We start from the raw sequence: 24,574 nt of genomic DNA, 5'->3' as shown, positions 1-24,574 counted from the left end.
GAAGCAGCAGCTGCTTTCCTCTGAGAACACCATTGAAGAGACAGCAATCAGCAAGTCAGAAATCTTGTACGAATGTGAATGCTTCCTGTGTAGTACCGTGGTATGAGCTGAGTGCTGAGCTGTACTGTTCTCCAGAAGCACTTGCATGAGACACTGGGCTGTATCTTTTCAAAATGAGCCAAAGCTTGTAAATGATAATATTCAGCTCTTCTCTAACAGCAGGACCTGGTAGCACATACCTTTAATCCCAGCAGAGGCAGTTGGTGTTTCAAGGCCAGCCAGGGATATAGTGAGGCCCTGTCTCAAAAAGAAAACACCCCCCCCCCATATTATGAAAGTGTGCCGCCACTTAACTTCCTGATGAAATCATAAATTTATTGTATAGTGAGGTGTGTCAGTATTCGAAAGAACTGTACAGCCAAAAACCAGTGTTTTTCAAATAAGTACTACATGTCACAAAAGTCTTACATGTGTAAAAACCATCCAAAGAGGAAGCAAAATCAAATGTGAATCTCACTGGTATGATTTCTTATTTTATATCATAATTAAAATGTCAAAATCACTAAGTTATAAGCTAAGCATGCTGCTGTAGTGGTCTCAGCACTGGGGACACTGAGGCAAGACTATTAATTTGAGGACATTCTGGGCTGCATGTTTGCACTGTCTCAAAAAACTACAAATACTAATTTTTTAATACAAGAATAACTATAATTATTTGTAATAGCTTTAAAAATATTTGTTCTATTTCAACTACATTTTTTTTTTTCATGAGGTTGTAGTTTTAAAACGGTGAGATGGCTCAGTGGGTAAATATGCTTGCTGCACAAGTCTGGCAACCAGCTTGATTCCAAAATCCTACCTAAAGGTGGGAAGAGAGTCAGCCCCATAGAGCTGTCTTCTGACTGCCACAAATGCACCAAGACATGTATCCCCTTCATCATACTAAGTTTTTCAAGCCAACAGCATACAGTATCAGGCTCATATGTGCATATGAGCCAAGCAATAAAAAATGAGTTTCCAGATGACCACAGAAGTGGTGGTGGCGTATGCTTTTAATCCCAGTGCTCAAGAGGCAGAGGGTGGCTCTCCATGAATGAGGCCAGCCTGGTCTACAAAACGAGTTCTAGGACAGCCAAAACTGTTACATAGAGAAAACCTGTCTTGAAAAAACAACAAAACACAAAAGGTTATCCTAATGAATTAAAACTATTGTTTTTGTTCTTGTCAGTGGTACTGGTTTAAGATAGGGTCTTACCATGCAGTCTTGACTGGCCTGGAGCTGCCGCATAGCTCAGAGACTCTGCCTGTCTCTGCCTCTCTAGTGCAGAGATTAAAGTGTGTGCAACCATGCCTGGCTCAGTTTTACTTTTTTTTTTTTTTTTTTTTTTTTTTTTTCGAGACAGGGTTTCTCTGTGTAGCTTTGGAGCCTATCCTGGCACTCGCTCTGGAGACCAGGCTGGCCTCGAACTCAGAGTGCTGGGATTAAAGGCGTGCGCCACCAACGCCCGGCTCAGTTTTACATTTTAACATGGTTGGTATCCATGGTTAAGAATTCTGAATCGTCAGCTCATGTTGAGAATAATAGAGGCCAGGGTTTGAGTCATTCATCTCATACATCATCTATTGTCTGACTTAATTAGTGTTCTGTGGTTGTGAAGAGACACCATGACGACAGCAATTTTTTTTTTTCTTTTGTTTTTTCAAGACAGGGTTTCTCTGTGTAACAGTCCTGGCTCACTGAAATCCAACTGCCTATGCCTCCCAATTGCTGGGACCAAAGGCATGCTCCACCACTGCCTGGCTTGACCATGGCAACTTTTATGAATCATTATGGCAGGAAATAAGGCAGCACGCAGGCAGACATGGTGCTGGAGAAGGAGCTGAGAGTCCTACATCTTCTTGCAGGCATCAGGAAGTCTATTGAGACACTGGAGCAGTATCTTTAGCATATGAGACCTCAAAGCCCACCCCACAGGGAAGCACTTCCCACTCCAGCAAGGCCACACCCACTCCAGCAAGGCCTCACTTTTTCATGGCAACTCCCTTTTCTTTCACATCAGCACGTCCGCTGACTTAAGAGTTTCTTTCCTTTAGTTTGTCTTCTGCCAAATCGAATATATCTTGAATTTATGTTATGGTTAGAGACACGAATGTGCAAAGTTCCCTGGATATTGTAACATTAAGAAAACACAGGACTGTTTTTCTCACAGAATGTGGACTATATTTCCATCAAATTCCTTTTCTTTCTTTATTTTTTTTTTTAACTTAGGAGCAGTATTTTTCTTTAAGACCTGATTTGAAGACCAAAAGCTTTGGAAATATCAGTGAGCGTGTTGAATTGAGGAAGAAATTGGGCTGTCAATCATTCAAGTGGTATTTGGACAATATTTACCCTGAGATGCAGATACCTGGCCCAAATGCCAAACCCCAGCAGCCCATCTTCATCAACAGAGGGCCCAAGCGCCCCAGAGTCCTTCTGCGTGGACGGGTAAGACAGCACAGCAGTCCTGTCTGAGTGCTTCACTGGGAGGAACATAGCAGGAAGTTTTTTTGTTGTTGGTGGTGTTTTTTTTTTTTTTTTTAGGTCCTGTGATAAATGACTCTCTAGATTTAGTTCAGATTTAATTACATTCTCAGGGTTAGGCATTTAACTCAGTGGTAGGCAAGCGTAAGGCCCTGGGTTCCGTCCTCAGCTCCAGGAAAAAAAAAAAGACAAAATAAGGTTCTTTTGAGGATTTCCCTCTACTCAGGTAGAAAAGCTTATAAATTTTAACATGTTTGCTGCTTACACTGAGGTCAGGATCCTGTACCTGCTGCCTTGGAGGGTCTGGGACCTTATGTAGATTATGTACCAGCTTCCAACAGGAGAGACTTGCAGTGATCCCTCAAAGGGAGATGAGCAGGAAAACGAAGCCTGTTACTGTTCAGTCTCAGATCTAGGAACCAACTCAGACAGAGATTGAAGGTGACAGTTAAGTTGGTGTGACATGCAGTAAGATTTCATACCCAAAGCAGTGGTAGTCCCCAGAGCTTAGTAAAGGGCACACTGTGGGCCCTTCCAGTCACACTTAAGGCGAGTTCTGAGTAGTTTCTAAAACTGGCATTCAGGAGGCTGGGGACATAGCTTGGGTGATTGGAGTTTGGTGCCTCAGAGCCCAGGTAGACACTAGTTAGTTGTGGCCCACTTGCAATCCCAGAGCTTGGAAGGCAGAGACAGGAGCCTTAGAGCAAGCCCAATGAGCTTTGGGTTTGAGAGACCCTGTGATTCAGTGAAGAGGGAGAGCCTACCCACACCTGTGCAAACAGAAAGCTGGGGTCTTGCAGGCTTCCCTCCTAAATTCCAAAGGCACACCTTCCAACCTCTGTATTTCTGGAGAATTGAGCCTAGTACTTTTCTCCTGATTTACTTTATAAAAGCCAAACAACTACCAAGATGTTTATTGGGTGTTTTTCATTTCTTTTAAAAATTTATTTACTTATTTTTATTACATATACAGTGTTCTGTTTGCATATTTGCCTGCACACCAGAAGAGGGCACCAGATCTCATTACAGATGGTTGTTAGCTACCATGTGGTTGCTGGGAATTGAACTCAGGACCTCTGGAAGAGCAGTCAGTGCTCTTAACCTCTGAGCCACCTCTCCAGCCTGGGTGTTTTACTTAAAAGATATTTTGTACCCATATAGCAGAGTTCTTGATTTTTGTGTCACTGTTGGAAGGTCTTGGTGGTTCTATGTTCCCAAGTCAGCATATACATAGTGTACTTAAACAAGCCATAAAGCAAAAACGGGTTTGCTGTGTAGCCTGCGCTGGCCTCAAAGTCATGTTCCTCCTGCTTCAGCTCCATGAGTCGCCATGCATGGCTTTATTTCCTGTCTTGTTCTTACTTGGGATTGTGGAACAGCAATCCTCACCCAGGCACCACCCCCCCTCCCCCAGCACCCAGATGTCTGCATGGGGTCCTCAAAAGCACTCTTCTCTTTTGCAGCTATACCACCTGCAGACCAACAAATGCCTGGTAGCCCAGGGCCGCTCCAGCCAGAAGGGAGGCTTGGTGCTGCTTAAGGCCTGTGACTACGGAGACCCAACTCAGGTGGGTGATGCCTGCCAGTGCATAGCCACTCTGGGGAAGGAAGCACATGTGGGAAGGCGGAAAATAACTGCTTCTGTCTTCTCCATGTTTCTCTGCTTCTGACCATTGCTGGTCAGTTGTTTAGACCTTGGTGCTTTCTACTGTGTGCTCTTTTCCAAACTGTAAATCCTCAGTAGATGAACCAGAGTCAGATTTTCCTGACCAATTTTTACAGCTCATTAAAGGACACCTCAGCAGAATTTTGAGTCATTGCATCCACTTAGTCTTTTCAATGTTAAAATGTAAGCAAATAACTTCAGTTTGTTACTGTAATTTCAGGCTTAACTTAAAAGACAGCATAACCAAACTGATTTAAATCCACAGCTGCCAGGAGTGGCCTGTGTTGATTGTCACTCCATTTAGTGGTACACTGCTCTCACATATGGCCCTTTTGATAAACAGAATGTATAGTTGGACAGTTCTAGAATATACTGCCTTTACAAAAAACAACTTACTTTTTTGTTTTTTTCAAGACAGTGTTTCTCTGTAGCTTTGGAGCCTGTCCTTGAACTCCCTCTGTAGACCAGGCTGGCCTTGAACTCACAAACATTCATCTCCCCCCCACCCCCCCACCCCCCCCAGTGCTGGGATTAATGTGCCAACACCGCCTAGCAAAACATTGAGTGTGCATACACAAAGATCAGAAGCCAAGTTGCAGCAGTCAGTTCTCTTCTCTGATCACATGGGGACAGGAATGGAACTTAGGTCATCGAGCGAACAGGTGCCTTTCCCCCACTGGACTGAGTTAGTGAAGTGTTATCCAGGCAGGCCCTCATTCCACTACCTAAAGCAACACCTGTTTTTTAAAATCTTTTTTTGTCTTTGAATTTTTTAGATCTGGATTTATAATGAAGAGCATGAATTGATTTTAAATAACCTCCTTTGCCTTGACATGTCAGAAACTCGATCTTCAGACCCACCCCGACTCATGAAATGCCATGGGTCAGGAGGATCTCAGCAGTGGACATTTGGGGTGAGGAGCTTGCACATAAACATGGGAGGACAGGAATGGGGGCTTGAACTAGTCCTGATGCTTGTTGCAAGAATGTTTTTAAGTAAAAGCAAGTCCTTTTTTTTTCCTTGCTTTTTTCCTCCCAGAAGAACAATCGGCTGTACCAAGTATCTGTTGGACAGTGCTTGAGAGTGGTGGACCTGATGGATCAGAAGGGCTCTGTTGGCATGGCTATTTGTGATGGCTCCTCCTCCCAACAGTGGCACCTAGAAGGTTAAGGTGGGACCTGGCTGAGGACAACATAATTCACTAGGTTTTGTCACACCTGACATAAATCAAGGTGCTTAATGAAGGACGTTGCTGACCCCATCAGGCAAGAACCTTAGTAGAACATGCTTCACCGGGACTCAGGTTATTTCTGAGCTGCTGCTAAGAGAATCTTGTTTATCCAGAGAAAACAGAAAAATAATTCTGAAGAGTTGGGTCTATTAGTACAAACCCAGGAAGCAGACATTTCTATTTATTTTTATGTTTCTCTTATTCTCCCTTAGAGATGGAATGGTTTCTGTCTAATCAGGAACTTGGTCAGTTTCCTTTCATAGAGGACTTCATAGGAGATTTTTTTTTATCATTTGTTTAATGTTCCTAATAGATTTTAAAAACTGGTTGGATGCATATTTTAGCTTCAGAAAGTATCATGTATACTTAAGAGACATTTAACTATTATAAATTATTTTGATGACTTAACAGGCTGTCTACATTAAAAAATGGATCTTTTTGATCATTTAACTAGGATTTAAGCCTCTTCCATCTTGTCATTTGCTGTGGTCTGTGGTCTGGATGATCTGGGAATATGATGGGCTGACAGCCCATTAAGGAAGGTGGCAGCTGATAACTTCAAGTGGCAGTCCCTTAGCTACACCTGAGTGAATTTGGGTACAACAGTTTGCCTGTGAAACTCTCTTCCTAAAACTGCTAAGTACAAGTATCTCAGAGAAAAATTCATAGAAGTCTGCAAATACTCAAGCATGAAAATACAAGGTGATTCTCTCTGCCCCAAATTTCTATTTCTCAGGTATAATCTCATATTGCAGAAATTCAGTGATGTTAAATAAGCACAAAGCCACTTAAACCCCATTTTACATCTGTGATATGTATCTTAAGTATTCTGCCTATCGTAGACTTCAAAGACTAGAATGCAAAAGGTGGATTTAAACACACATTAAACATTAAATGTCATGTTACTTGAAAAGGTTAGAAGAATTCGAATCCTCTAAGAAGTGATAGGTTCCTCAACATCTCATAGTGTCCTGACTCTTACTCTTAATCCAGGTTTCTTTGATGTAACATGCTTAATGAGTGCCATGACTTAGCAACTATTTATCTGTATAGAATTCTGGCCTTCAGGTTATTTGTTGCTTTGTACAAGTTTTCACCTGACTTAGGGGCAAGGAGCTGACTAAGAGGAAACCAAAAGTGTGCATTCTACCTTCCACACTTGGCTGGTGTGAGCCTTATGCCTGCATGGCAAATGGCAAGCACTTAACTGCTAACTCCAAATCTGCACATTTTACTGGAAGAACTGGCTGTATTGGAACAAAACTGAACCTTAATTCTCTCCATCCTTGACCAAACACAAATTTTGGTCAGATACAGACCTGAACATAAGACGAGAAATAAAAGCTTTTGGAGGAAAATGCAGAGTATCTTCATGGCAAAGATTTGCAAACAACATATCAACCTTAAAACAGCAAAATCAGAATTAAGCACCTGTTCAAGACAGAATGAGAAAATGAAAAAACCTTGAGACTTGTGTTCCGTGTATCAGTTTTTACAATGCACAAAAGGACTGTTTGAACACGCAAGGTTTTCATCATATGAAAAGGTGCTCAATCTCACAGTCACTGATGAAATGCAATCCAAACATCAGATGCCATTTTACAACACATTGGGATTGGCCAGTAGCCAGGCAGGAAGTATAGGTGGGGCTGCCAGACTAGGAGAATGCTGGGGAGAGGATGCAGAGAGGAGCCACGAGAAAGAGACGCCATGTAGCTACCAGGAAGATAGGACATGCTGGGCATCCTACTTAGAGCCAAACAGTTTATAATAATATAAGTCTCTGTGTGTTTATTTGGGGCTAATGGGCTGTGGGACCAGGTGGGACAGAACCTTCGTCTACACCCCCATAGTGGTGGATATGTGGAAATACAGAGTATGTCTTAGGTCTCCCACCAGTACCCACAGGAACCAGAGAAACAAGTAGGTAAGAACAAGACAAGACAAGACAAGAAATAGCTAATTAACCGAAAGGATTTGACAAGAAGTTAACTTCTTCACCTGTGGTAAGGCAGAAGGACACCTTGGCAGAACCATTCCCCTTATGGCTGGATTGTAAGGGATTGAGCTCTCAGTCTCCCAGTGGCACCACACCTTCCAAGTAACACCAGACCAGGCCAGGCCTCCTACACATAGAGCCCAAACCACAGCAGGCAGCCACTCTCTTCAGACTGGGTCATAGGGACTGATAGACAGCATTCCTGAGAGACAAGCCCTCCTCTCATCCAGAATTCATCCTGGGGCCTCCTAGGAGAAGACTGATGGGATATGCTTTCTTCAAAGCCACCCTAAGAGAAATTTGAGACTGCAGTAGGTAAAAGGTCCATCGAGGAAAAGGAAGCAGGGTACTTACTTTACTTTCATGGCTAAAATGAAACAGAGAAACCAAGAGGCTGCACAAGGAGATGCAGACACGTGTGCAACCAATCTGAAAAGACCTTTGCAAATCACATGCAAGCTTAACAATCAAGGTTGGCAAGCAGACAGGGATGACAATAGACCTTTGCATTTAGTACATGGTGCCAAGTGTGTAGCCAAAGAATTACAGGTAGCTGATGTGGTTGACCAGCCTGGGCCAACATGGAGCTGGGATCTTGAGATTGCACCTGTTTTCAAGCCTAAGACTCACTGTGAGGTTTCAAAGTTGGAACCCAAGTGGCCATGGAGGACACCGGTGCGGACCACTGGCCAGATGCTGGCATTGTATGCTGTCTTCTGCAGTCTTTGACACATCCTTTCCCATGCTCTCACTGCCCCTGAAACAGTATTTAGGTGACTAATCTGGTGGTTAAGATTGTCTTTCTTCCCCTTGCTGGCCTTGATGAGGTCGTGAGGAGCCAAGACCACTCTAGTAAACACAAAGGCATTCACTCCCTCAGAGTCAGTGTGTTTGGAGGTGGAGGGGAGAGACAGCATCAACCAGGAGCTCTGAACCCATCAGATTAGGAAAGGAGGGGCGTCTGGAAATTATGATTCTTAAGCTTCTCCATTCCTGAGAGATGGTCTTGTTTACATATATGTGGCCTAGGCTGACTCACAATCCTGCTTCACTTGGGATTCAACGTATGTACCACCATATCTGCCTCTTAGCAGCTATATTAGGTTAAATATTAAGTCCATTCATTCTGATAGGTCTTTACCACAGAGTAAAACTGAAAAGTAGCTTGAGGAAAGGAAACCTGTCTAGATGGCCTAGCCGCAGCACACAGCTGTTAAGTCCTGAGTTCTCAAGAGACTGAGGAGAGGAGGATGAGAAGGCTGCTTGAGCTTTGGGCAGCACAGTAAGACATCTCAGACACACTGATAAACAAGAACAGGCTTTAAACAAGCAAATAAGCATGAAGAGTGGTCTTTAATCTGCCATGTTGTGCACCTAACACAAGTTCTCTTTCTTATTTGACCAAGAGAGGGGAGCCCACAGCCCAGGAGCATGGCTGAATTTCCATCGGAACATACAGACTTAGTAATTCGGACACCAAGCAGAACCAAACTCCAAACATGACCACAGCCCACACAGAACACAGGCAGATTCTATAGATGTAAAATATTTTATTTGTAAATGGTGATCTTCTAAATCTGTGTCCACAAATTCCAAAACCCATAACACTCTGTATACTTCAAAAAATTCAATTTTGCCAACATTAGATACTATTATACAGAACAGAAAACAACGAAAACCCGGTAGGACAAATACTGGTAGGATGTCAGAATATTGTACAAGAGAAGAAAAATATTCAAGAAACAAATTTCATACAGCTATTTATCAAGAGAAAAATATATACAATTGATTTATTCTGTAAGATAAAAATACATCATGCCATATACATTACAAGCTGAGGGCTGTGTCACTGAGTGTACCACAGCTCACAGCCCACTCCAATTGTGCACACAAAACTTCATTTTTATACTTAGCCTGTGAAGTGTCAGTACCAGAATTTTAAGTACAAAATAAAAAGCTAACCTGGTTCAAATGCTGATTAAGTTTCTACAAGCAAACACAAAACAGTGTGGTTTTTTTTTTTTTATTAAAGAAATGTAAACAGTCATACAAACACATTTTAAAATTACATCTTCGAAAAACCCTATTGCCGGAGTCCTGCAGCTGGGAGTATAATCACATCTCTCACTCTCTCGCTTTTTTTTTTTTTCCTTTTTCAAATTTTTATGTTAAATAGAAGGCTAAGGAGTTGGGTTAGGTCCCTGCTACATGACTCTATTATGTTTACATAATTCTGTGTGGTTGGAAACAAAGTTCTAATCAAAACTACTTTTGCTGAAGAAAAAAATTCAGCCTCCATTTGGGTGTGTGTTTAAGCCGTTATTCACAGTTATCACAAATTGTAAGCTCAAAAAAAACCTGACTGAAGAAGTAGGGATGCAACAATATAACATGAAACATTAGTTTAAATCACCAACAGCTATAAAAGTTGTAGTCGTAGCACAGCGCTGCTCTGTCAGAAGTCAGGTGTAGAAAACAAGCACTAATAGACAGTTTCCAAAAAGCCCAGACACACCAGGGCAGAATTTTGGTTATTACATAATTATAATGGCATATTTAATAACAAAATTATATTGTAACATCCCTACAACGGTTATAAGCACCCGAGCTGCTGCAGCGCCTGGTAGCATTTGGTCAATAACTATTTTTATACTGTTTTTCTCAAAATATTTACATATTTGTACAAAGTAACAGGGTTTGTTAGTTCTGCAGGTAACAGCAGCAGCTTGGCTTTCTTCTAACTTTTATTTAAAAATAGCTTCATTCACTTATTCAATAATAAATACAAAAAGTTTCTCTTATTTTACAGAAATCAAAAACTACAATAAACTGACTCATGGAATCAAGTATTCAAATGTATTTAGTGCAAGTTATTATCCCTTAGCTCTATCCCTAAGGAAGTCATCTCAGTACATTCCTTGATCAGTGGTGTCCACTTAGTTAAACTCAGGGCCTGCCCCTGTCAGTAAGGCGTGGCCAGCACTCTGGACAGCCCCCTTCGCTGGTGATTTCAGTCTTACATTCATAGGAAGGCCCCCACCCTGGGGCAGGGCAGCCGCCGGCTCTTTGCCCCAGAAAAGTTTCTCCTTAATGAGACTAACAAAACAAAAACAAAACAAAACCCACCCACAAGGAAACAAAAGGAGGGAAAGAAAAGAAAAAGAAAAAGAAAAAAAAAGTGCTGGACCATTCTGTGACTCTGTTGACCTCAGTGCACAGCAAGGCAGCCTCAGTTGGCTCTCTCTGTGCTGTGCTTCCTTCAGACAAAGGCCGAGGAACCAGAGCTTCCAGAAGCTGTTTTTCAAAAAGTCAGAAAACAAAAATATCTTTCTGTCTTGTAAAATCCAATGAAGTGTTGAGTCGCCTCTTCCTAGGAACGAGCCGCCCGCCGAGATAGCAAGGAATGCATTCAGTTCATCCACTTCCGACAATTCACCGCTCCACAGTGACATGGAATCTTGTGCTGGTCATCTTCAAAGTCAAACTTATAATCATAGCAGAGCTGTGCATGGCAAAGACACCGTGTGAGACAGGGCAGTGCCCCACTTCCATCTGCCTTGCATTTCAAATCAGCAAACCAAATAAACATAAGCCAAAGCCAGCCTGGGTTTGTTGAGGTCCCATGGAATCTTTTGGGAAAGTGGGGTAGGTTGGGGTGCCACTAAAAGAAGGTAAGCTGGATATGCTGAGTTCCTATGTCTTCTCATAATGTTCTCTCCACCACTTTGGGCACTCCCTCAAACCACAGAAGGCTCCCTGGATTTGAACTTGCCGTTGCCAACATCATGGCTTTCCCCTTCTCATGTGGATGGAAGCTTCTGAAGAAGTCACCTCTCCTTGAAGCTCCCACAGACTTACTATCTGATTAGAATTTATTACCAGGGGGAGCTGGAACATTGCAGATCTACATAAAAATGATCTGGGGCTCTGTTTAATCCTCTTCATTGCCTTGACTACCAACATCTGTACCTTGTAATGTTGTAACATTATAATAACTATAAGATAACGATTTAGAGTATTACTAACTTCCACCATCCCAAACCTGTCTTCAGATAGCATCTCAAGCCTGCCAACATCTCATTTCTCATCAATTAATGCACCGATTGAGCACTTTCTTTTGTCCTGTGATGACAAAGGCAATGCCTTCTCCACAGTGGAACATGATGGACTTCAGCATACCTTGAATTTGTTTTTGCAACCAAGGCCACTTGTATGTGGTTCAGGATGAACTAGTCTTCCCAGTTTTTTTGGATCAACATCCAAATTCCAGGCCAACCAACTGGGTGGGAAACAGCATGCCTCCCACCAAATCAACTTTATACTCTTGCCTCCCCCCCCCCCCCCCCCACACACACACCATAAAGCCAGGTGAAGGGCCAGGCACAGTAAATCTCTTGGGTCTTTCCTGACTCATAAATCAGATACTATCTGGAAGACTACATAAGGAGGAAAATTGCACCTGCAAAGCAGCTATTAGGTGTCTGCCGAGTTCTTCCCCCCATAGAAGGAGATGATATTTCTCCACTTTACAGAAAAAAGGCTTAGTGAAGCTAGAGGATGTGTGCAAGATGACACAAACAGGAGCCACTAGGCTGGGGTATGCAGGGCCTGTCCTGGAGTGATGCATCCTGGGTTCTGACACCTGGATGTTTTTATATGCCTGTTACTGTGAACTATACAGTAGCTACATAAGCGCCTTCCAATAATACATCATGTGAGTTACTGAGTTCATGCACCTGCCAGAGGTGGCAACTCCATGTCTTGGGGTCAAATCAGTGGCAGGCATCATCTTGAGAGGGGCGTGCCAGACTGTCCAGATGAGGAGTCAAAGAAGTTTGCTAAGATATGTGGATATATCATGTGGCTTTGAGAACTACCACAGAAGCCATCATTTGAATGTTTGAAGTGAGATAAAGAGATGACAAAACTCTGGGTTAGGGACAAGTTTCTAAAAATAATGTGTTGAGACCCAAGGGCCATGAACTGCTATTTCCTGTAACAGACAACAGGCAGATTGGCTCTCTTCTACTCCTTACCTCTTCTCCTTTCTGGATTCTCCTGTTGGAGCTAATGATAATCTTGTGTCCTCTCTCAAAGGTCACTACTTCAGCCACACAGTTAGGGGCACAAGAATGGTTAATATACCTGCAAGACAAATCAGAAAACTGAACATGAAAACAATGAGGAGCTTTCCCCTCTAAAGAAACTGATGATGTTTCTATTCATGTAGGAACAAAGTGAGTACAAAGACTTCAACTCCAGTCCACGGCACAGCCACAGTGGGGACATTCCTACCCAAGCAAAGCCCTCTGGACCAACTGTCTTTCTGCCTCACCTTGCAGGCCCTCCTGTGAGTGTGGCGTCAATCACGTGGTCATTGTCCATGCGGAACATGTACACGCCTCGGTTCTAAAGAGAAGACATGTTGTCATCAGTGTGATCTGAAGCTCCTTCACTCCACACTCAGTCTGTGCTGAAAGCACCCTGGTCACATTCCTGGACCCTACCAAACACAGCTGATACATTTCTGACGGGTCAGTGTGAACATCAGATGGGGCATTTGCAAAGCTGGGGTATTAATCTACGGTTACATATGGGCAAGTAACACTAGCTACAAAAGGTGATGGTCAAGGGAAGAGACAAACAAGAGCTATGTAAGAGTCTGCAGCTATGGCTTCTGTTCACAACTGAGTACACATGGCTGTGTTCTTCAGATGTCTGTCGTAGTCAATTTATACAGTACCTGGGACTCATAAAGCTTCTCTTTTCTGTTTGCAACTTCATTTCGAATAATCGTTCCGATGTACTCAATGACCATGGTGTGTTTTTCAATGTCTCTAGCAGCATACAGGCCCAGTCCCTAAACAGAAGGAAAAAAGGATTGTATGCATTCCAATACACCTGACAGACCTTTATTCTCTTCATAAAAATGTACTGCCCTAGGAGTCTTATCAAAAGCCATATCTAAGATTTCACCTACATTTGAAACAGGATCTCACTAAGCTGTCCAGGCAGTCCTTGAACTTGTGGTCCTCCTGCCTCTGCCTCCTGAGTGGCTGAGATGACAGAAAATCTGAGTTGCTCAACACATTGGAGCCTTATTTGGCAGCTCATACTGTCTAGACCAGTGCCTGGTAAACCTTGTAGTGTACTGTCTTAGATGCAGTAGCAAACAAAGTTGTGGAAAATAGCACATTTATAGAGTATATAAATAAATACAACATTCATAGATGATCTGCATTTTCTTGCCCTAATTTGGGTTTGTGCTTTTGATTCTGATCAAGGAAGAAACTGTGGAAAAAAGAGAAGAGAAATTGTTAAGAACAAGTCTTGTTCATGGTATCTGCCAGAGGCCTACATGTCACAGACTTATCTTTAAAAATAGGAAAAAGAAACTCACTCACGCAGTGTGAATGGTTCCAGGTGTAACTCAGATGTGAACCAGAATATAAAAAGGATGTGGGTGCAGACCAATATTGTTTGGATCAGTGTAAGCAAACAGTCCAAATTGATGCCTGTTCTGAGAACCTAAGGTACAGTAATGGCAATGGTTGCAAGATCAAGTTTAGCACAGCAGGTTATATGTCAAATGGCATTATGATAATAGGCTATACAATGAAAGGAAATAAAAATAAAAATTGAAGTTTTTTGTAAAGATAAAAAAATTAGGAGAATACAACCTACAGTGTGTGCAGAGTAATGATATGAACATGTATGTTTGTCTATATAAAAATATAAAACCTTTGTAAGTAAAAAAGATACAGCCGGGTGGTGGTGGTGGCGCATGCCTTTAATCCCAGCACTCTGATTTCTGTGAGTTCCAGGCCAGGTTGGTGTACAGAGTGAGTTCCAGGACAGGCTCCAAAGCCACAGAGAAATCCTGTCTTGAAAAAACCACCACCAACAAAAAAAGATACTAGAGTTTCTGGAGAGTATAAGATATTTCATATGGGAAAACACCTAACACTGCAAGCTGGCACAACCTGAAAGGGACAAAGGTGATGAAAACATGTAATTCTCTCAGAAAGGCAAGTACAGACGCCAGTCATGAGGAGACAGCTTCTCCAGGAGTCAGGAGCTGTATCTAACTAAGACTCTGTCTGAGGCTCTGTGGTGAAAAACATTTCTTCCTCTTCCAGAGAAACTTCTGGTCAATTCCCAGGACCCACATGGCTGCTTACAACAGTCTTTAATTCCAGCTCATAGGGTCCCAATGCCCTCTGCTGGCCTCATTGAACACACATATTCACATAGTACACATACCAACACAGAGACATATAAATAAAAATAAGAATAATTTTTCTAAAAAAAGATCTCAGTGTTAGTCCATACCTACCAACATGTCAAAATATAAAAAGGTGGGAATACCTACAAGAGAAAACTAGAATAGAGTCATAGACTGCAGAAAGAAACCAGTAATTCTGGCCTTTTTGAAATATATATTACTAAGGTAAAAAATAAATATAGTTTACACAGAAGCCTTACTTTTTGGATTCTACTCCAGATGACTGAAACTAAGTGTTAAGACACTGATGGCATAGCATTGTTGTGACACACTGTCAATAGCAGCTAAGACACTGATGGCATAGCTTTGTTGTGACACACTGTCAATAGCAGTGCAATCGCGCAGCCACAGTTCATCATCATGAAGCAGCACAGGACTTAATGAGAACACAATGGAGGCCTCAGTTAATGTAGAGACCTTGTGCGTTAGTGGGGGAAGTAAGTATAGACAATATGATTCTATTTTTATAAATGTGCGTATGTGTGTGTGTTCCTAAGACACAAGCACAGAAACATGTAAGACATCTACTACCGTCACCATGGTAAACAAAGAAGTGAGCAAAGAGAAAAATGATAAAAGAAAAATGACAGTTGAAACTCTGAAAGATGACTCAAGTTGTGTCAAGGAAGATGGCTCAGTGGATAAAAGGGCTTACTGCAAAACAGTCTGACAATCTAAGTTCAATCACTGAAGCTCATGTAAAGGTGGAAGGAGAGAACCGACCCCCAGAATTTCTCTCTGACCTATACATGTACACCACGGCATATGCACACCCTCATACAGGTCCATCATGACTTGAAGACAGAGTTGAGATTCTATCAAAACCATTCCTCAAAAAACGGGAACAGGCACAGAATGAACAATCTATCTAAAATGCAAATGAGGAGGAAAGCAACTGAAAGCAGCAGAGACAGGGCAGGGCACAACACACCCACATAATCTCAAAGACGGTCACAGCAGAGAGAAAGGAATGTGAAACAAGACTTAGAACAAAATGACAAGTGCCAAAAGCTCTTAGGTGGTTGCTGAAAATTTGTAAGAAAAATCAGTCAATAAAGCAGAGGACATTGCAGAAGAGCAAAACAAGGGAACCAAAAGAAGTAGGAAAAAAGCCACGAAGAAGGCAGATGCTCATCTAAGTCATAAGACTGGCTGAGTCCCTCCAGAGTGGGTCTCGGGTGGGCAAGCCAGTTTGTCAGTTTAAGAACTCCTGGCTGATGCTGAGAGTCTCCCGAGCTACACGTGGAGACCAATAGTCGTTTCTGGTACAAACATAGAGAAAGTAGAGGACAGGAAAGAAGAAAGATGCTCAGGCTGAAGGTCCCCAATGCTCTAGACTAAAAGGATTCACCAAGAGAAGAACGTGATATGAAGAGGGCCTCCACTAGGCACATTTGCAAAATGTCTAAGAACAAGAAGATTCTAGAAACTACCAGTAAGGAGGAAAGAGCTTGTACTAAACTCATAAGACTCTGTACTGTACACAGCAACACTGGTTTTCGGGAAGAGGCTGGAACTTGGAGGAGGGCGGGGTGAATTAACACGATTTTATGGCAGGATGGATCTGAGAATACATATCCACTTAGGCACTGATATAGATACTATTCAACCACAAAAGGACATTTACAAAATTGGAGCTTTATAATTCCATTCTGGGACAGGAGAGATGTTGATTAGACATGTCAGTATTAAGATCATAACACAGGAGGTAAGGACTACATTTTAATTTTAAATGCTCACATTTAGATACTCCACTGTCTACCAGGAATGTGCAGTGATTTCATGAAAAGGCAGTGCTCAAAAGCTGCAGTGTCACATCAAAGTTTTTAGAGTAGCCTGGAACTCGTGGTGCTCCTGGCTCTACCTTCCAACTGCTGGCATTTATTTTTACTTTTCACATGTGCTTGTAAATAACCCTGCTGAGCTGTCAAAACTTGGTGCGTGCAAGATCCAGTTTCCCCACAGTCTTTACCAACGTATCAAGATGTAAATTCCTAAGGACTGCTGTCTACTCCAGGTCCAGCACCAAGTTCTCAGGCTACAAACCACAGTCCTCATGCTGCAAACTGAAAAGGTGGAGCAAAGCTCTCAAAGCAAGATTCCAAGGCTGGGATTCGCTCAGTGGTAGAGCACTTCCTTAGTACACACAAAGCCCTGGGTTCAAATCACAGAACCACAAAACAAACAAACTAAACAGGTCAAACATTCCTCACCTGGATCCGAGACCGGGCCAGATACACATTAGATTTCCATTCGGTCTTCATTCTCCGGTACTGTGATGACTTGGAGTGGACGAACTGCTTACTGTAGGGTGCGTTCAGCTCTCCAGTGACTGTGCTCTGAAATGACTTTGAGGTGCTGGTGCTATTCAAGGTGTGAGGCCTACAGATGATAATGTGCCAACAAAAAAATAAAAGGACAACTGAAGACACCTCTGAATAGTGCAAAAGCCAAACAAGTTAAAGGCTGTAGTAGCAGAAACACACAGAAAGCGGTCTAGCAGAGACACAGTGCGTCTTCTGAAGTTGTCAGAAACATACACAGCCAGAGACAGCAGGGTTTGTAAGCAGCAGACAGATCAAGCACAAAACCCACTAAGGTGCCTAGAAACCCTGGGCTGTACTATGTGAAGATGAAACAAGATACCTTAACACAAACCTCTTGACATGGGCGCTCATTTTAGGTTCAGAACGAGCACAACCTGTGGGGTTAACAGCAAGGGGTAGCTCCATGAGAGGATTTCGGCCATATCGGAAGGTGTAGTTTTCACACGCTTCAACCCCAGGTAGCTAAAAAAGAAGGAAAATACGCAAAAAGGTAACTCATCTGGCCAAAGATATAATCTTCAACTTGCCAAAAAGATGGCCATGTTTTCTTCCCTTTTGTGATCTATTAAATATAATGAGCCTGCATGCATAACTTTTTTTTGGGGGGGGGGGTTGAGACAGGGTTTCTCTGTGGCTTTGGAGGCTGTCCTGGAACTAGCTCTTGTAAACCAGGCTGGTCATGAACTCACAGAGATCCACCTGCCTCTGCCTCCCGAGTGCTGGGATTAAAGGCATGCGCCACCAATGCCCGGCCATGCATAACTATTTGAATAAATGTGTAAATCCAAATCCAAAGCAAATTTGGTGAGCCCAGGCCACTTTTCTTTGAGAAGAAAATTAATTCTCAGAGCCATTAATACACCATCCAATGCCCTCCTGCATGTGAATCGGGATCTGATGTTTTAGTTTAGTTTAGTTCACAACCTAGTGAACGTATTTGTCTAGATGTTTAAAACTCTCAAGTAATGGAGTCACCTATGTGCTTTAGTTTCACTTCTGTCAAATGGGATCGTGAAATGAGGCGTCACTCTCACTGTTCTAGCAGTATTGGTGGTAAATAAAGATTTACCAGAAAACTAACTATTATGTCCAAAGGTCTTCTTTACTCCATGCTCCCCCTTTAAAAGAATTTACTCTGTTTACTCCTGTATGTATTTATGAAGGGAGGGAGGGAAGGAAGGAGGAAGGGGGAGAGAGAGAGACAGAGAGACAGAGAGACAGAGAGAGAGAGAGAATATGAGTGTGTGTGCCTGTGTGTATATACACAGTGCCATGGTGACATGGTGAGTGAGCCCTTAGAGGTCAGAGGACAAATTGTGGGAGTTGGTTCTTTCCTTCCACCATATAAGTCTTGGGGGTTGAACTTAGGGTTGTCAGGCTTAGTGGCAGTGCCTTCACCTGCTGAGCCATCTCACCAGCTTGGTCTTCTTTTCTACAAAGCCTACTCATCCATCCATCCATCCATCCATCTTCCAGTCCTCCAACACTGTACCACTGAACTAGAACCTTAACCTTCTTTTATTTATTTATTTTTTTAACACTCTGAGATAGGATCTCACTAGGTTATCCAGACTGATCTTCAACTTACATGTCTACCTCAGCATCCTAAATATATCTGAGATTACAGGTCTTAACCACCAGGCCTGGCTCTAGAATATAGTTCTAGTGAAATATGTTTCTCAAGTATTACACAGAGTCATTGCCAAGCACACCTACACTCAGAGAAGACACTAGTCAGTGCTGCTGCAACCTACTGCTCTATGAGACTACCTTACCTGCCCCTTGGACAAGAGCAGGAGAATGTCAAGGAAACTTAAGGGGAAAAACATTCTGCAAAACACCAGAAATTCATCAGGCCAAGGGCATAATCTCAACCATGTGGATAAACAGACGTAATAAACACCAAGTGCTTCTCTGAGAGAACTAAGCTCTCCACTTAAACACCCACACTCATTTCCTCATGAGAATGGGTCAGTCCTGGAAAGTAGGAATGTTGCTGTGGGTAGTGCTGTGAGCATGCTGGATCCGGCCATGACCAGCAGGACACTTACTGACTCTGCTATCCGTGCCACTGCAGAGACAGTCAAGCCGAACAAATCCTCTCCTCTCAGATATGCAGGGAAGAGCTGCAGCATCTCAGAGTTCTTCCTCACACATGCCACAGGCTCCAAAATTTTATCCCAAACATCTATATATGAACAAGAAAATAATGTTTATGGTGAATTTCCTTTTAGCTAAACAAAGAGAAAAACTGGACACCATACAAAACCAAGAGAGGATAAAGAAGTCATTCATAAAGACTTACAAGTTTTCAAATAAAACCTGTTGGGCAGCAATGTAACAAACATTGTTTGTTAAATGGCAGCAACTTATTTTAAAGACTCAATAAAATCTGGGGGAAAATTATGCCACCTAACGAACGTCAAACAGTAAACATCAAAGAAGTTAGTGAATTCAGTTGGATATGTAACAAAGAAAATGCTCGGTTAAAAAAGTGACTAATTCAATTAGCAATGACTGACAATAGGCATTCCCTCAGTTGAGAATTGAAACGCATGGCAGTTTCTTTGGAAATATCTTTAGACCACCATGTTTTTAAAGCTCTGAAAACATTTTAAAGCAGTACTTTCTGCATCAATAAAAAGGAAAAGACAGACATGCCTAGGAGTACAAAATGAAGTTTCAAATTCCCAGCTCTAAATCTGAAGCTAGGATAGGACCATAACATAACAATGCTTTAGATATGGTCGCTGCTTTCTAATAACTGACCCTGAGAAGGGCTCCAATGTAGATGACAGACAGGCCTTAGCAACTCTTCTGTTCAAACCTGCATAAAAACTGTAGAGCAAAGAACAAGGTGTGGTAACACAAAGAAACTGAGATTTACATTGACAAATAAAAAAAAGAAAATCCTCATGAAATGGTCATGGAAAAAAACAAATACTTGACATTGAAACATCCATTTGCTTGACAAAGCACTGATCTTACCTTTAGGTGATGAATCACTTAAGACCAGGTCCTCGTGGCCTTGCTCTACAATCCTGATGACAAACACCGGCCGCCCATCTTTCTCCTCAATGGAGCAAAGGTAGCGGCAGCGCCGGTTGGCATAGCGCGTGCTCCAATATAACCGGCTAGCTTCATAGCCTACTGGGAAGAGTGCTTTAGGAGAGTGGAATGCCTGCATCTGTTGTGGAAGCAGCTGACCAATGGTGTGGAAGATGAGGCTCCCAACACGAAATGTATGGTCCCGTTCTCCTCGTTGTACGATGCTAGCAATCTGCCGCACCTCGTCTCGTTGGACGTAGACCCTCCTGAAGACTGCAAAGTAACTTAACTCTTGCTCGTGCATTCCCTTTGGTTTGTGCATGGGGCAAAGCATTGTTTTGTCCTTAAAAAACATGCATTGTGCTTTAATGGCGCAAGTAAAATGATAAATGTTGGTGCATCGAAATCTGTGACATCCACTGGTGGCACCTGTCTTATGACAGAAGACACATTTCATTTGTAGCCCTCTCCTCAGCGCTAGCTCAACATTTATTAAGGCACCAGCCTGTGTCTCATAGACCTCTGTGGACCACAGAGCACAATTCAAGTGGACCCACAGGTCCAAGTCAAGGTTGAGCAGCCTTGCTGGTCCATCTGTTAGCCCATCACCTTCTTCGTGACAAAAGCAACACTTTCGATAGTCTTTGGGCACAGGGTCAGGTTTAAGAGAAGTACCCAATTTCCTCAGAACCTCATCAATCTCAGCCTCACACGGTGGCTTAAAGGTCCCCTTGGGGATGACAATATGAATACTCCACTTCTTCCACTTCATCCCTCTCCACTTTTTACTCAGTGGTCTACAGTCTTCAAGCCCACCATGAAGAGTCCTCAGGCGAGGCTTCAACTTGACTGTCACCTTGAGCTCTTCAGGCTTGGACTCGACTTTGGCTGCTTCAAAGGCTGGAGGGAAGGTTATGGGAGGTGACGGAGGAGGGGAAACTTTTTCCTGGAACTGAGGGAGACAGTGGACATCCAAAGTGGAGATGTTGTTGCTGTACTGGTGAAATGCTTTGCAAGGCTCCTTCATAGGGGATTGTGGCAGTGGAGGAAGGGACTCCTGGCAGCAAAAAGAAACCATAAGAAAACCATGTCCTGAGAGTAATTCTAGCTACAGTGAGAAGTCTAGTGATATATGACTTAGGAACCATAAGAAAACCATGCCCTTAGAGTAATTCTAGCTACAGTGAGAGGTCTAGAGGTATATGACTTAGGTTGGTACAGGTGAGTAAATTTTTAAGTACAACAGGTAGACCTGGGGATGGTTATTTAATAGCAAAAGAATCAGAGAAGGTAAAGGGCAAAGGGCACCCTTGTGCTTCTCCTACAAAGTCACAATCTGGAGACTATTTTACTCTTGAACTTTCTTGGGACATCCCCCTTCCTAAGTGTAACAAAACAAAAATGATTTTAGAATATCTAATTCAATTTGTATAACAGATTAATACTTTTAAGAACATGGCAGCATCACCTAGAAAGGATTCATGTCCACTCATTAATTTTTGTTTGTTAATCAACTAGCATGAAAGAACAGAAAGGAAAGGAGAACCCTGTCAGTGAGTAAATCACTTAAGAGTCTCCTGAGCCCCTCAGCTAAGACTAGCTGCTCAAGGAGTTGGGCCAGGAGAAAAGTACCAGCACCTCTCAGGTATGGGACAGACCATCCAAAATCAAAACAGTAACGTCATATGCTCACTTCAGCTCACATCCCTATCCTAAGAGGTGCTTCATATTAAAATCTAGAGTGGGTCAACTTAAGTATCAGATTAAGAAACTATATGATGAAAACCCACTCCTGCTCTATGAAATAAATTTTAATTAAAAGACTGAATTTATTTGTCAGCTTAGATTATATCGGACTAATATATGTTAAAAGTAGTATTTCTTGAATACTCTATTGTGAGAGTCATATTAATGAAATTATCTTCAAGCAGTAATGACTGGCAATACTATTTTACAGAATTTTTTTCCTTCAAAATGCATCAAATAAAAACAGATCATTTGGCCGGAAAGTAGTGGCACACGCCTTTAATCCCAGCACCCAGGAGGCAGAGGCAGGCAGATCTCTGTGAGTTCAAGGCTAGCCTGGTCTACAAAGCTACACAGAGAAACCCTGTCTAGAAAAACAAAAAACAAAAAAGAAAGAAAATGTATCATTTGAACAACTACATTGTTAGATACACAGAACAGCTTACAATGGAGGAATAGACAGAATTTTCTTTTTAAGAAACCTTTCCTACTGACCAATTTAGTAAGATGTTTAAAATTATTATAATGCAACATTCTAGTACTAATGCTCTATTTAGTTCTACATTCTTAAAACGTAGTTGAGCTAGGAGCTGGATAGAGACAGCTCAGCAGTTGAGAGCACTGGCTGCTCTTCCTAAAGACCAGAGTTCAGTTCCCAGCACCCACAGGGTGGCTTATGACTAGTTGTTACTTCAGTTCCAAGGGGTCCAATGTCCTCTTCTGTTCTCCAGAGGCACCACACGCATGGCATACATACACATTCAAACTACACATTTATACATATAAATAAAATTAAACTTAAGAAAAACACAAAAAATATTTTTTAAAAGAAAATGTAATTAATCCATGTATGGTGGTACACAGTTGTAATCCCCCAACTCTGAAGTCTGAAACAGAAGGATGACTATGAGTTGGAGGCCACCTTGAGCTACACAACAAAAACAAGATAGATGGGCAGGCAAACAAGGGTCCCAGGCAGGCAGCAGGCCAAGGCAGGAGGATTATTAGTACAAGGCTCCGTGGGACCCACATCAACAATAAAAATTAAAAGAGGAACAAGCAATAACTTAGCATTAAAGTAGTTGGCTAGCATGTATTGGGCCCTAAATGCAACCCCCAATACCACTACGTAAATGAGTGTTAAGATGTAATTTACACCTTTCCACTTTTTCTCAAATAGATTATTAGGGAAAATATAGCTGAAAGCTATTTCAGGCTTGTCTGTCAATCAATTTCTGATTAGGATTTCCCTATAGGAGCTCTCTGAGGGAGAGACATGAAACTCACAAGGCAGAAATCCCTCATTACATAGTTTCCTCACTTTACCTTATTTTCTGGGTTTTTTGCTTGTGCAGTTGATGAATAAAGAATAAAGCAGTTATTGCTACAAAAGACAATATCCTTTTCCATCCGTTTGGTGTTCTCTCTGGGACTCTGAAAAGCAAAGGTAAATATGTGGGACCTCAGTAAGACACAAGCTAATGAAACCAGTACCCCAAGGACGTCAGTTCTCTGCTGATATTCAAAAGTGAGTGTCCACTATCTTCCAATTGTGATGGCACTGTCCCAACGTTCACCCTCTGATAATTTTCCACGTAAAAAATAATGCAGAGTTGGGCCTAGTAGTACAGACCTTTAATCCCAGCCCTTGACTTTAAGGCCAGCACTATAGGACAGCCAGCACTATAGAGACAATGTCTAATAAAATAAAATTAAAAAAAAAAAAAAAGAAGCAGCAGAAACTATACTGTCCGTATCTCACTGTGTTTTAAAAATGCATTCCTCATCATGAACATTTTAAGAGTCTGTTGTAGCTATTTGGTTTGAAGCTGAGCACACCGAATATGTGCTTGTATATTGTGTCCCATGAAGCACTTTGTCCTGATGCAGGAATCATTGCCAAAAACATGGAGGTAGGGTGGGTCATTAGAATAATAGTATAGTACCTTGTTCACAAAGGTCAAGTCTTTTAATGACTTCCGCACACCACTTCCAAGAATAACCACTTTGCAGTGACAACACCACTGTGGTCGGAGTGATGTATTATCTGCTATACCATGACTGGAATCTTTAAATCCAGAAAGACCTACAAGCAATGGACTTTTGTTAGCAATTAAAACTGACTAAACATACAGGTAGCATACAGTATAAAATTAAACTGTAACAATCAATTATAATATGGATTATTGATTTACTTTATATTATGCTTTAATAAATATCTTCTAAGCTATGGTGACAAGGCATCTAATATTTGACACTGAGATAGAAAAAGGAAAAAAACCCACTCCCAAATAATGAGAAAAAGAAACTAGCATGAAATAAAAAAAGGCAAAGCACTAAGATCCTCAATGTATACAGTGCATCAACAGAGACCAGACCCACTTCTTGACAGGTAAGATGATACTGCAAGTTCTATGGGAGATAAAGAACAAATAGGTACAAATGACTTATGTGATTTACAGCATCAAAGAGAAATGAGAGCCAAGGTATATTTTGAATAAGGGCTGAGGGATCAGAAGAGCAGGTCTACATACAGAGTGTATCTCCTGGGGGAGAGAAGTGGAGATCAAGGCAGAAAAATGGAAGGCTAAGATTGCAAAGAGTTCAAAACTAACATAGGTAACTTTCAAAAAGTTCAAAGATGAGAAATGAGAAGCAACCAGATTCTAGTAAAAGTTTAGGGAAGACAAAATATTACAAGGAATCTGGGGGATGAGGACGTGGTGTTGGAATGGAGCTGGCACTTA

The 24,574-nt window shown here is 42.0% G+C and overlaps 2 protein-coding genes across 4 annotated transcripts in view; one reads left to right on the top strand and one right to left on the bottom strand.

Annotated features, from left to right (window-relative positions):
- Positions 1–5,878, top strand: part of Galnt11 (polypeptide N-acetylgalactosaminyltransferase 11) — a 29,770-nt gene extending 23,892 nt beyond the window's left edge. For 2 of the 3 annotated variants that reach the window (XM_027428412.2, XM_027428411.2), the window contains 4 exons: positions 2,270–2,488; positions 3,988–4,092; positions 4,967–5,104; positions 5,230–5,878. In XM_027428412.2, the coding sequence (XP_027284213.1) occupies positions 2,270–2,488; positions 3,988–4,092; positions 4,967–5,104; positions 5,230–5,361 (594 nt within the window). In that variant the 3' untranslated portion in view covers positions 5,362–5,878. The remainder of the gene's footprint in view (positions 1–2,269; positions 2,489–3,987; positions 4,093–4,966; positions 5,105–5,229) is intronic. The other variant, XM_035448575.1, reaches the window with a different exon arrangement.
- Positions 5,879–8,951: 3,073 nt separating this feature from the next.
- The window catches only part of Kmt2c (lysine methyltransferase 2C), a 193,961-nt gene continuing 178,338 nt past the window's right edge, over positions 8,952–24,574 (bottom strand). Inside the window, 10 exon segments of the mRNA XM_027428523.1 lie at positions 8,952–10,923; positions 12,458–12,566; positions 12,757–12,830; positions 13,165–13,281; positions 16,920–17,088; positions 17,353–17,495; positions 19,085–19,221; positions 20,022–21,138; positions 23,154–23,261; positions 23,774–23,913. Of these exon segments, the coding sequence (XP_027284324.1) occupies positions 10,831–10,923; positions 12,458–12,566; positions 12,757–12,830; positions 13,165–13,281; positions 16,920–17,088; positions 17,353–17,495; positions 19,085–19,221; positions 20,022–21,138; positions 23,154–23,261; positions 23,774–23,913 (2,207 nt within the window). The 3' untranslated portion in view covers positions 8,952–10,830.

The sequence above is a fragment of the Cricetulus griseus genome, chromosome 8 (assembly GCF_003668045.3).
Source record: "Cricetulus griseus strain 17A/GY chromosome 8, alternate assembly CriGri-PICRH-1.0, whole genome shotgun sequence".
Lineage (NCBI taxonomy): Eukaryota > Metazoa > Chordata > Mammalia > Rodentia > Cricetidae > Cricetulus > Cricetulus griseus.
Note: the sequence above shows the minus strand (reverse complement) of the source record. Positions and strands in the feature narration are given on the sequence as shown.